The 12,894-nt window shown below is 51.8% G+C and overlaps 1 protein-coding gene across 1 annotated transcript; it reads right to left on the bottom strand.

The window, feature by feature from the left end:
- Positions 1-8,687: 8,687 nt before the first annotated feature.
- On the bottom strand, positions 8,688-12,430 carry MNX1 (motor neuron and pancreas homeobox 1). The gene is made up of 3 exons (XM_039710230.1): positions 11,763-12,430; positions 9,633-9,793; positions 8,688-9,538 (listed from the first exon to the last, which is right to left on the bottom strand). Exons 1-3 carry the CDS (start codon positions 12,364-12,366, stop codon positions 9,215-9,217), a joined length of 1,089 nt encoding a protein of 362 aa, XP_039566164.1. The 5' UTR covers positions 12,367-12,430; the 3' UTR covers positions 8,688-9,214.
- Between the last annotated feature and the right edge of the window lie 464 nt (positions 12,431-12,894).

Genomic DNA, 12,894 nt, shown 5'->3' with positions numbered 1-12,894 from the left:
GTGAATTCCTGAGTCTTGGGTCTTGTCATATTTAACAACTTTTTCCATGGTCCTACTGGCCAGACTGCCACAGCTTGACAGAGGTGAAGGCTGGCAGACTCTGCTGATGATCTACATAAGCATCTGCAAGCTGCTGCTTCAGTGGTCATTACATTCCAAGGATATAAAGCACGTGTGAAAAGGGAAGCAGAGAGGATTTTGTACTTATTTATATGTGCATTTATATTAAAATATATATGCATAATGTATTTTATAGGTATTCTACATGTATGCTTCAGTGTCTAAATGTAATTATACACAATGTATAATTTTTGTAATAATATTATTGTGTATTTTATACAATAATATTATTGTATGTACAATAACATTATTGTATATTATACACAATGTATAATTTTTTGCATGTGTCATACTTCTAACCCAGGAGAAAAAACTTGTCCCAGCAGAGCTGGCCCTGCCAGAGTCTCTCCCCTCCTAGCAGGGCTGTAAGGTCTCTGTAAGAGCTGCAAGACCAAATGCTGGCAGTTGCCTTCCTGCAGGACTGCACACTAAGCACCGCCTGCCAGCTGGGGAAGTTACACCTGGCTGAGACACATTTTGCTTTGTCTGCACTGAATAAGTGTTCAATAACATACGCAAAATAGAGCCCATTGAGGTTTCTTCCTGTGGAGTATTAGTCTGGCAGCCCACATCAAACCCCTGTGAGAAATGGTCCCTGATCGTTCCAGTAATGGAGATGCCACTTAAAATGTCCCAAATTCTTCCACACAGCAGGTTTGGGAGAGTTGCTACTTAATGAGAAGAAAAGGGTTTTGGATGGGTAAAAATACAATATGCTGGAAAGCCAAGGAGCTACAGTTGCAACACTAATCCTTACTCCCAGCAGACCAGTGGAAAACCCAGTGCGATTTGCTTTAGATGCATTTAACAAAAAGCCGGATGTTTGATTTTTTAGCTGCGTAGCAGAAAATTTCAATTCCCCCTTCAAACAGCACGATCCACTCACAGCTATTATGGCAGCTTCGATTTTTGTTTTCTTTTAAGGTGGACAGCAATGTTTTAAACTTTCTCTGTTTTCTGTATCAAAATTAACAGGGCAGTGAAGTCTGGTTTTTAGCTTTGGCCGGAGTGTTGCGCTGATAAATCACACACAAGTCCTTTTGGCAGGGTTTTAACACCACACCTGAACGAGCCAAGTATCTGCAGGGCTTTTTTTCACTTGACATTTTTCCATTGTCCTGCACGCCGGGGATGAGGGGCTGATGTCAGTCGTGCTCCCAAGGGCTGCCCTGCCTGCTCCTAGCCAAGGTGTGCAACCCAATCCTGTGCTCAGAGCACATCTGGGATCGTTTCATTCCCATTGTTCTGCGGGTGAACTTTGCACATGAAAAGCTACAGCCCGGCAGCAGCAGCCGGTGCACCACAGAGATTTCTGCTTAATAAATATGTGAGTGGCAACTCTAATGCTCCAATTTTTGTTGCACTGATCCTAATTGCAGCTTAGTGCCCAGTTACATCCCGTGTGTGTGAGTCAATATGTGATTTTTTCCTGCAGTTGATAAAGCAATTTTGTTTTCAGGATACAATGTGATCCGTAGGGTCGCTTTTAAAAGGCTGAGTGTACATTTTACCCAAGACTTTTTGAATTGGACTGATTTCAGGGATTGTAGGTAGAGATATGACTCTTTTACTATATGACACTTTTTGTGATTTCATCTCCTGGAGGAACTTTGCTTCACCCTCCAGTAAAGCATAGTTTAGCATGAGGCTTGCAGGCATGGACAACAAAACTGTCTGTGTGAAACAGCTGTGCTATCCCCAAATTCTGGTTTGACCTGCAGCCTTGCTTTAAAGCTAATTACAGTAGCCTTCCCCTAATTTAGATGCATGCACAATTCCAAACTGGATACCACGTGGTTTCCCTAATAACACTTTAAGGAAATGAATGAGCATCTATCAAGGGTAAGACCAGCTGGCACCAAAAATTCCTTAAAACTTGTGTCCTAGGACAAAACTGTTAACACACCAAAACCAGCTCACTTTGTGTGAATTGAGTGGAATTCATTTCAAAGTGAATTAAAAATGACTGAGTAATGGAACTAGAATGAGAGGTATAGAGCAAAATTAAAGCAGAGACCATTTTTGAATTGTTCCTTAATAGTCTTTTATCAGTTACAGTGAAATGGTTGTTTCATTTTCATAAGTGAAAGATTTCCAAGCATTACACATTTTTCATTAAAAACTCCATTATAGACCTTTTACTGCTCAGATCATAAGAGCACCCTCAAATCTCTCCTGGGTGCACAGGCCCTCATGGCTCTGGTGAGGAATAGCAGGGAATATTGTTGGAGGCACTGAAGTTCACTGGGGAGCAGCCACTGGTTACAGCCAGGGAACAGAACAGTATATTTTTCTAATACAGAGACAATAACCCAAGATATGCTTGGTGTCACCTTGAGGAAAAACAAAGTCACCTTGATTGCATTTTCTAGACTTGCATCTTCAAAAAGTTATCTTTCCTCCTCAGCCAAAGCCTTAGATTCTGAATGGAATTTTTTTTTCCTTACTCTGAAGTTCAACTCACCCTTAAAATATTGGCTGGTTGGTATTTACTTTACAAATTTCCCTACCTAAATGGTTTGAAACTGTGTGTTGGTCCCTTGGGGATATTTATTATGCCAGGGATTATGCAGGTACTGTGTGTCAGGGATGAGGAAACAGTGCAGAAAGGCAGGGACAGCACCTGAACTGTTCCTGTGATGGTAAAAGCTGTGGAGGGAGGCTCTAGGGAGCTCTTCACCAGCACTTCAGAGCTTGAGCAGAAGACAATAAATCAACTCAAAAGCTGCTGTGAGTTTTGAATCAGTTGAAATCTCTTATCTCTGCTCTGAAACCCGTGTAAGAATCAGATCTGGAGAGACCCTGGACCCACCCATGCTTCTGGGCTGCCTGGTTCTTGGGAAGCCTCACACCGGGGTTGTGAGTTTAAGGAGCCTTTAGACTGCTAAGATCTGGAGAAGCAAAGGGTTTTGGCAGGTTTTTGACACCCTCACTGTCTGAAGCTGAGTAACACCTTCCCCGAAATGGCCTCCAGGGAGCAGCCAGGGCTGCCCAGAGCTGGCTTGGAGCTGTCAGAGGCACAGGAGTAACAGGTTTTGCAGAAGAGCACGTTTATGACTTTTCAACATTATCCCTTTTTCATCTGCTACCAAAATCTACCCTCTAATCTAACCTGTAGATGTAATTATCAGTCCTAGAGATGAAGATTTGGAGGAATAAAAGAGTGAAGGGTTCAGGTACCTTGCCATCCATAGCTGATGAAAGAGATTTCTTCCTCCCACCCCAAAGCCAGAGGAACCCATGAGGTTTTGGGTTACTGCAGGAGTGGCACATTTCAGAGGCACAGACAGGGCATCTCTCCTCTGCTAAAACCTCCACCATGGGCTTTCCATCACCTGAAACCTGTGTTACACTGAGTGGAATCTGAGCACAGGCTGAAGAGTGAAAATGAGAATAAAATGCAGAGGTTTTATTACAGCAAACCACACACTTAGATAGCAGTTAGTCCATCTCCTCCACTGTCATTTATTGAGGTTTCCAAGACACACAAATAGGCAAAACAAGGTGTGAAGACCAGCCATTTCTGAGGTGGAGGCTCAAGAAGGGTGAAGTAGCTTGCACACAATGTCTAAGCAAGTCACCTGCAGAACAGCTGAGTGCCCTGATGCTCTGAGCAGAGTGTAGGGGCAGCAGATCACTGCCTCACATCACCCAAATCTGCTTCTCCCAGCACCCCCAGCTCACCCTCACAATACCATGTGAAATGCTGTTGAACAGCTTAAAAATCCTCAGGCTGTGGTGAGCTTGGCCCTTCAGAAAAGCCAGGGAGGAATGAAGGGAGAGAAGAGATCCCTGAAGGAGGATGAGAGCTGCAGCGGGAGCTGGGAGGGGAGAAGGAGACAGCACAGACAACGGGAGCCACTGGCTGATGCTGCTGAAGTGTCATCTTAATTACCCCTGGCAAAAGAACAGTGATTAACATCGATGACTGTGGACAACCTTTATGTAATTACTCATTAACATTTCTAAAATTGCACCTAGCTGCTACAGCAATACATGCTTTATAGATCTATCATTTTGAAGTCCAGAAAGAATCATTAGATGGTCTAGGCAGGCCCCAGCACTCTGCCAGCCACTATTACACTGCAGAAATCAGCCCCGGAGGCGGCTCGGCAGCTCCTGCTTGGCTCCCACGTCCTTTCCAGAAAGGCCATCCAGGGATACCAAGCAATGGACAATCTGCCCCATCCCTTGAGGTGTTCTAAATTGAGGTCACTCCCCTGCCCCGGCCTGACATCAAAATCCACGCTGGCTGCTCTTTTTTTGGTTATTATTTATGGAAATGGTACCCACAGCCAAGCAGGGCTGGATGGGGACAGGAATTCTCTGTCCCCATCTCCTCTGTGCAGGAAGAGAGGAGGCAGCTGGATCAGGAACTTTGCATTGTGCATCCTCTTCAGACAGGAGTCCCACCTGCCAAAGGGTGCCATTGGCCAAGAACATTAGCAGAAGTCCAATGAATAATAATTTAAAATAGTGGATTAATTAGAGGAAATTGTGATCTGCTTGCAAATATCCTGCAGGTAGTAAAATGGAGCTAAGCCTTGCAGCTACAAAATCCATTGCAAGCCACTGCCTCTGCTGAGTTTTACTAGAGGAAAACATCTTTGTTCCTTACCCATTTTAGAGACCAGTCCCAGTTAGACTAATTCAGCAAAATGCAGGGGGTTTTTTGAAAAGGAAGAGGAAAACCAAATTTTATAGTAGCTTGTGATCAGAGAAAACCCACTCTGATTTCCTGCATGTTGCAGGTGATCCCATTTCCATACAGGCACTTCCATTTCCATCCAAGAGTTAGTTAAATTAAAGTTCTACTGTCCTCAGAGTAGGGAGAAGACAGTAAATACCTCCTGGATCCACTGCCCTTGTAGAGAACTGCTTGGAAGAGACATTACACAACCCTCAAGGCAAGAAAAATAAAGCAAAAAGTCCCAGAAAAGACAAAAACACCTCTTCTTAATGTGGAACAACCTCAATCCACTGTTGCTGTGATTCTGGTTGCATGAGTATCGGTGAAAAATAAAAAATCTGTGTCACAGTTGCTGAGTAATTCTCAGAGAAATGTGCAGTTGGTATTTAACTCTGGCCAGACCAGACCTTACTATTTTTTGAGGGGCATTTTTGGGGTAATTTGGTCACTACACAACACCCAAGGGAGACTGAGGAGCTTGGGAGCTTCATCCCTTCCACTCTTTGTCCTGTGTGTTGTTCCTGGGATTCAAGCAGCCCACCAAGAAGCTCCCAGCACATGACAGGAATTTACAAATTCTGTCCCTGCTTTCACAGCTGAAGCCCGGTGTGGTTATCTCGGCACCCACAGCGCTCAAGGGGAAATTTGGGAAAGGAAGAAGGGCATCTGCAATAAGATTCACTGTCCTGGGGGATCTCTGGTGTCACCTGGAAAGCCTTGGTGTAGCTCCCCGGCTGAGGAATCCGAGCTGGGACAGGAGCCAGGCTGGAAGGGAACGCGGGCACACAGTGCCAGCCCTCCCAGCGTGTCCAGCCCCGCAGGCACCAAGGGAAGAGTGCGAGAGGAGGAGACAGAGCGGCTGAAGAGCTGGGAAAATCACTGAGAAATAGAACATTAATGTCTTAGTATTGGATGGACGTAACAGTTTGGACTCCCGAAATAATCAATAGTCTTTCTGCTAGCGGTGTATTTCATTCGCTGCAGTTTCACGGAGAGTTTGGGGGAGATTATATATTTATGGTTTCCCATTTGAAAGTCTTTTAGCAGGTTTACCTCGAACATATGGATCCTGTTTTGGTTCTTTTGTTTTAGCACTTAATGCTTGTGAAATTGCCAGTTAATGACATCCATGCCTAAACCATGTTGCTTTTTAAAGTAAAATGCCTACCAAAGGTCCGCGTTCATACTTACCACTTCTCAAGTACAGCAATGAAAATTTTAAGAGGTTTGTTACCTACTGCGCCTGGGGAGGGAGCAGACCGAATAATGAAATTACAATAGGAGTTTAGATTAAAGCCCTGCCTGTGCTGGGTCTTGAGGCAGCGCCGCCCCACCAACACCAGCGGGGGGATGCTCGGGAAGGGGTGCGGGGGGAGGCAGGGTGAGGGTGCGGCGGGATGCGGGGACACCCCGGAGCTGCTGCGGGCTCAGCAGGCAGCAGTGCCGCTGGCTGGGCTGGCTTGTGCCCCACAGCGGGGTCCCTCGGGTGCCCCCCGGCCGGGCCCCCCCGGGCTCCGGGGGCGCGGAGCGTGCGGCACGCGTGAGCGGCCCCGCTAATCACCCCGAGCCTTGATTGCCCCGCACGTGCTCTTCAAAAGAGCGTGGGAAATCCTGATTAAAAGGCTTTTCTCCCCCGTTGGGACCGACACCTTCTTTGAAGCCCTTCCAAGCGACAATGCAAACGCACCCAGCGCCAGAGGAGCGTATCTATATTTTAAGTGACTTTAATTTCTTTTCCCCCTTCTTTCTCTCTCTCCCCCTCCTTTCCTTTCAGTTTTGGAAACACCTGGTAAGTTGTAAAATGATTTACGAAGTGAAAGTGTTAAATGAGGCCACCAGCTGTAAGACTGACAGAGCTTTATGAGTTTTATTAGGTGCCCTATTATGGAAAATAAACTTTAATCCGTCCATAAAAACAGAATCTGAAAAACATATTTGCCCTTTTAGTCTGGAACACTGAAGGTATTCTTGTGAGACGCTGGGCTTTAAAGAGATTAATTTTATTGAGACAGACACAATACACCGGTAGGACTTTGATACCGGGGCCGTGAATAGCTGCCTGTGCCCGCAAGGCTGGTTTCCGTGGGCTCAGGCGAGTTTGGACACACACCTCTTGGGCATTCAGGATATTTCTGGCCCGGTGGGGCACGTCTGCCGGCTTAATTAGTGGGAATTTAATTGAAATTTATCTTTATTGTTTGGTGGGGGTGTGATCACAGGTAGTATTATTATTATTATTATTATTATTATTATTATTATTATTATTATTATTATTATTATATTGGTGTTGTTATAAAAATTATGTGTTATATTTAATTTATTGATTTTTTCTTTGGGATAATAAGGTGTGGTCCAGACGGATACGGTTCAGAGGTTTTAAGGCAGCAGCAAGAGGTAAATCCTGCTGACAGTAACTCGGATGTGTCGCCGGGATTAGGGCGGAGGAGCCACCGCGGCCCTGCGCGGGTCTTGTGCTCTGCAAGAGCTCCTGCCCGGCCCTTCACCCACGAAGATACAGCCTCAGCCAGCGGCGTGAAAAACCACAGAGATACTAATGACTTTATTTTTATATCGCCTTGAAATCTCCACAGCCTGTGACCAAAAGAAAATCGTTTACAAATTTAAATCCAAGCCTCCGGCGCGATCGTTCCCGTGCAAGGGGTTAGCTGTCGGTCAAGCCCAAATCGAGATTATCCCGATCAAGCCTTTTGGTATATGGTATCTGTGCAGATTTTTGATGTATCGTGATTTTTGGCGTGTCGCCCCGGGGCACTGGGTGTGCGAGCCCGGTGAGCTGCCTGTGCCTGGATGCCACCTCCAGCTGACCCACCCGAAACTCTCCGTGAGGGACAACACTTTTCCTTCCTGAATCTCATCCCACAATTTCATGCATCCGCCAGCCTGTGTTTCACTGGGCGGATTTTAACAGGAGCTGTGGCCTCACAGGACACACTCATAGCTTAACGCGATTTTGTAGAAAATATCTTTATTAAAATTATTATTGTTGTATTTGTAAAGCGCACGGGAGTGGGAAAGCTCTGTGTTTCAGAGCTCCTCATACTCATGGGAGCGGTGCCCCCCGAGCGGCGCGCTGCGGGAGCCGCGTCCTCCCGCCCCGTCCTTCATCCGCGGGGATGAATTGCCAGACGTGGCCCTGAGCTGGTGGGGATGAGCCAGTGATTATATTTAAATTCGCTATAATTGATTTGGGGAAGAGCCGCGCTGACAGCGATTAATTGATCTGCAAATTTATTGGCGAGATAAATCGCGCAGTTATCGAAAACGCCGCGCTCCACCGCCGGCGGGGCGGGCGGCCGGGGTACCGGGGACGGCACCGGGCAGGGCACTGCAGCGCCTCGCTCCTTTGGAAGTCCAGCCGCCCCAGGAAAGCGGCGCTGCTCCCTCCTTTCCCTGGGGATGAGCCAGTGATTATATTTAAATTCGCTATAATTGATTTGGGGAAGAGCCGCGCTGACAGCGATTAATTGATCTGCAAATTTATTGGCGAGATAAATCGCGCAGTTATCGAAAACGCCGCGCTCCACCGCCGGCGGGGCGGGCGGCCGGGGTACCGGGGACGGCACCGGGGAGGGCAGCGCAGCGCCTCGCTCCTGTGGAAGTCCAGCCGCCCCAGGAAAGCAGCACTGCTCCCTCCTTTCCTAGGCCCCAGCCCCTTGGGAGGGGATGGTCCCCACCGGTCTCCGAGCCCCCTCGCAGGGCCAGGAGCGCCGCCGCCTCCCCGAAACCGCAGCGCTGGTGCCGGGGCAGGCAGCTCCCCCCTGTACTGAGGCGCTCCTGAGGGAATACCCTCTCACTATCAGATATTGCACGGCAGTTGGGCTAAATTCGGATTAGGAAGCGGCTCCCGGCTCCCTCCCGAGCGCTTCGGCACCTCCCAAAGCACCGGGATGCCCCGGCCCGGGAGCATCCTCCCCTCACACAGCGCTCGTACACCTCCAGTAAAAAACGTCGTTTATTTCCCCCCCCATCGCAAGGGCGGGAGGACCTGGGGAATAATTTAGCATGCATAAGTAGAGGTATTTTTTTTTTTTTTATAAATACGATATACAAAAATAAAGACAGTATTGAGATTTCCAGCAGTTTTAACGTTCATGACATAAACAGATTTCCCGATATATAGTTAAGAACAAAACATTTCCAATACTCAGCGAAAGGAAGGCGCTTCCAGGGGGCAGGGATGGGGGGTGGGGGAGCTCAAGTTTTGTCTGGTTTTCAGTCAATAATAACACTGTATTCACGATAAATCCTCTTCCCCGCCCGGCATGCGGAGGCTCCTCTTCTCCATCCCTCTCTCCAAGCAGGGAGAAATCAGAGCAAGGGGGGAGCGGGACCGGTGCCAGCCAGGAGCGGGGGGGCGGCTGGAGGGGCAGGACCCGCGGGGGCTCACTGGGGCTGCGCCGGGGCTCCGTGCCGGCCCCGGGGCTGCGTGTCCTCCTCGTCCGCCTCGGAACAGTCGGAGGAGTGGTACGGGCAGCATCTCCCGGCCGCCGCCGCCTCCTCTTCTTCCTCCTCCTCCTCTTCCTCAGGTTCGCTGTCGGGCAGCTCCCGCACCCTCCTCCCGGCGCTCTTCTCGGGGGCGGGCAGCAGCAGATCCTCATCCCCCTTGTCCTCGCCCCCCTTCGGCTTCTCGGCCTCCTGCGCCGCCTGCTCCTTCGCCTTCTTGCTGCGCTTCCACTTCATGCGCCGGTTCTGGAACCAGATCTTCACCTGCGGGAGAGGGGACACCAGCACATCCATCCCCTCACGCACCGCCCTCGGGGGCGGCCGCGCCCGGGCAGCCCCGGGGGCCGGGGACACTCACCTGGGTCTCGGTCAGCATCAGCGACGTGGCCACCTCGAAGCGCTTGGGCCGGGACAGGTACTTGTTGAGCTTGAACTGGTGCTCCAGCTCCAGCAGCTGCTGGCTGGTGAAGGCCGTGCGGGGTCGGCGGCACTTTCCCAGCAGGTTGGACTGCGCCTGGGCTGGGAAAGGAGAAGGGGGAGCGCGGAGGTGAGCGCGGAGCCGCCCTGCCGCGGCCGCGCATCCCCCGGGAATCCCGCTGGGAAGCGGGGAGGCAGGAAAGGCTCTGCTGAAGCAAGGCTGGACCATTATCCACCCGAGCGAGGCGGGGATCGCCTCCAGGCCCTCAGACTCTGGGGCTTCTCGGCTTCCGCCGTGTCAGGGGATTGCCCACAGGGACCAAAAAAAAAAAAAAAAGAAAAACAAAACAAAAAAAAACCGGAATTACATTAAATCTTTTAAATAAAGTAAAAGATGTCTCTTGATTTCCCAAGAGCCTAACAAACGCGAGACAATAAACCGAAGGCAGGGATCGCGGCGAAGGGGCACGGGGCTCTCCGGGGAGCGGCAATTTGCTCCATTTAATGTTTTAGTTAAACCTGCCGCACTCCCTGCCCGCCCGTATCCGTTTAATTAGCGGGATTGCAGGCAGGAACCAGGACCGAGACCGGGCCCGCTCCGCGCCCTGCGCCGGCTGCCCCTCGGAGCGTAAATCATCAGCGAGGACTGGAAAACTGTATTGGAAAGGGAGGGTGGGGGAACTTAAAAAAAAAAAAAAAGAAAAAAAAAAAAGAGGCGTGTTTTCCGCATTAAAAAATAATTAAAACAAAGGATTTATGAGATGGGGGAAAAATACCAAAACAAAAATAATTCAGCCACGAGAAAGCGGGAACTGAGCCTCTTCGAAGGCCCCGACACCCCTGGGCATGCTACCCGGCAGCGCTGCTGCCCATTTCTCAAATGATTTAGATACTTTGGCTTTTTAGGTTTAGAAAAATAAAAGAGATCTGGGAAAGGGCGGCTTCTGCTCCCCGGCCACGGCTGGAGACAGCTCGCTAAAGCGGCAGAAAGAATAGGACAGTGTCCGCTCCCGGCCGCAGCGCCCGGGAGATTTTCTCACCGCGGTGCGATTTTCCGAGGCTCGTTTTGCTTGGTTATTTATTCCCCTCTGCCCCTTGTTTGAGAGGCAAGACTCTAACAGCTTTCCTAATTATTTTTTCTTCTTGAATGTTCCAGTCTAAACAATCCCAATCCGAGAGAAAACAATGGACTTTTTTGTCTGCGAATGTGTGTGCCGAGTAGGAGAAGGAGGGGGAAAAAAATCGCAATTCTTTTCCTGGCATGATTTTCGTAAAACTACACCTCCGGTATTGTTAAACCGGCCATTCCCACCGAGAGCTCACACCTCCGAAAATGATCTTTGCTTAAACCAGATGCACGCAAGTTCCCCATCGCCGCGAGGCCTAGAGCTCGGCACGGCGCTTTGCTGGGACTCCGGGGCTGCCTGCTTCCATCCAGCATTCCAGCCTTTCCAGGGCCCAGACCTAAACCCTTCCAATTCCCTATTCGTTATCTCCAGGGAATGCAGAACCCCAAGTTTTTGGCCGATCCCAGATTCTCCCTACTTTGCCTAGGAGGCCTGACATCATTATTACACGTCCATTTCCGATAAAGGAGAAATCAAATTAAGAACGGTGAGTGAGTGATGCGACCTGCCACCTCGTTTTTGGGGGGTTACATTGAGACTAGGGGTTTAGGGACACCATAAGGACTCCTGCCCTGGCCCCGGAACAATTCCCAACTCCCACCTCCCCTCTCCGGCGGCTTCTACCCTCCGGGAACGGAGAGGAAGAGCATTTGCAAAGGCCGGGGAGGCATTTGTCACCTTCCCGTTTAACCTGCCGTGAGAGGCCAGCCTGCCCGGGGCTCCTCAAGGGCAAGGAATGGCCATGCGACCGCACACCCCCGTTTCCCGTTGCGGAGCGCTATTTCTTTCTTCTCGCATAAATTTTGCCCAAAAAAAAAGCGTCTTTTCCAGTTTAACTCTGCAGCTTGTTTAGGCGGGGACAGGGACGGGAGCAGCTCCCGGCAGGCCCGTGCAGCGGGACAGGGGATGGAGGGGCTGCGGAGCGGGGGGAGGCAGATACTCACAGCTGAAGTCGGGCATCTTGGGCAGGATCATGCCCGCCGTGGAGGCCCGCAGCCACTGGTCCAGCTGGAAGGTGCCGGCGCTGAGCTTGATGGGGTCGGCGGCGGGGTGGGAGGGGTGCGCTCCCTGCACCTGCGAGTAGGGGTACGAGAGCGCCGGGTGCTGCCCGCCCAGCGCCGAGTACCCGTACACCGGGTGCCCGTAGAGAGCCGCCTGCGCCGGCATGCCCGGCCCGCCGGGCGCCGCGGGGTGCAGTCCCAGGGCCATGCCGGCCGCCGAGGCGGGGTGGTGCGGGTGCGAGCCCGTGCCCGCCCCGGGCAGGAAGCCGGGCTTGGGCACCAGGGCGCAGTGTGCGGCCAGGAGCCGCGGCGGAGAGGGGCTGTCGGTGCGCAGGCAGTCGGCGGGGCCGCCGGAGGGGTGCTCGGAGGAGGATGAAGAGGACGAGGAAGAGGAGGACGAGGACGGAGGGCTGCCGCTCCCGCTGCTGCTGCTACCGCTGCCGCCCAGCGAGGTGACCAGGGCCAGCGGCGCGCTCTGCCCCGCCGCCGCCTTGGGGGGGTCGACAGCCAGCAGCGCGTCGATGCGGAAATTTTTGGATTTTTCCATGGGAGCGCCGGCGGGAGGCGGCTGGGGACCGTGCGGCTGCCCCGGGCCGGCCGCGTCTCCCGGCGGCGGCGGGCGGCAGTGCGGCCGCGCTCCGCGGCGCGCCCCTTCAAGGGCCGCAGCCGCCTCCCATTGGCCCCGCGCCGCTGCGGCCTCGCTCGCCATTGGCCGAGCCGCCCACCCGTCACCGCCGAGAGCCCGCCCCCTCCGCGCGCCCCGCGCTGCGGGCGGCGGCGCCGGGAGGGGGGGATAGCACGGGACACACTGGGGAACAGCCCGGGACACACGGGGGGGATAGCACGGGACACACCGGGGAACAGCCCGGGACACACTGGGGGACAGCCCGGGACACACTGGGGAACAGCCCGGGATACACAGGGGGGATGGGATAGCACGGGACACACTGGGGAACAGCCCGGGACACACGGGGGGATAACCTGGGACACACGGGGGGGATAGCACGGTACAACCGGGGGGACAGCCCGGGATACACGGGGGGAACAGCCAAGGACACCCCATGGGAACAGCCAG

This window comes from Passer montanus, unplaced genomic scaffold (genome assembly GCF_014805655.1).
Source record: "Passer montanus isolate IOZ18808 unplaced genomic scaffold, ASM1480565v1 scaffold10, whole genome shotgun sequence".
Taxonomy (NCBI): domain Eukaryota; kingdom Metazoa; phylum Chordata; class Aves; order Passeriformes; family Passeridae; genus Passer; species Passer montanus.
Note: the sequence above shows the minus strand (reverse complement) of the source record. Positions and strands in the feature narration are given on the sequence as shown.

Bases quoted from the DNA above. Each gene is read 5' to 3' on its own strand.
- MNX1 (XM_039710230.1), bottom strand. From the start codon at position 12,366: ATGGAAAAATCCAAAAATTTCCGCATCGACGCGCTGCTGGCTGTCGAC. The intron at 9,794-11,762 runs GTGAGTATCTGC...CTCCTTTCCCAG, and splicing joins CAAGATGCCCGACTTCAGCT to CCCAGGCGCAGTCCAACCTG. The intron at 9,539-9,632 runs GTGAGTGTCCCC...CCTCTCCCGCAG, and splicing joins TGATGCTGACCGAGACCCAG to GTGAAGATCTGGTTCCAGAA.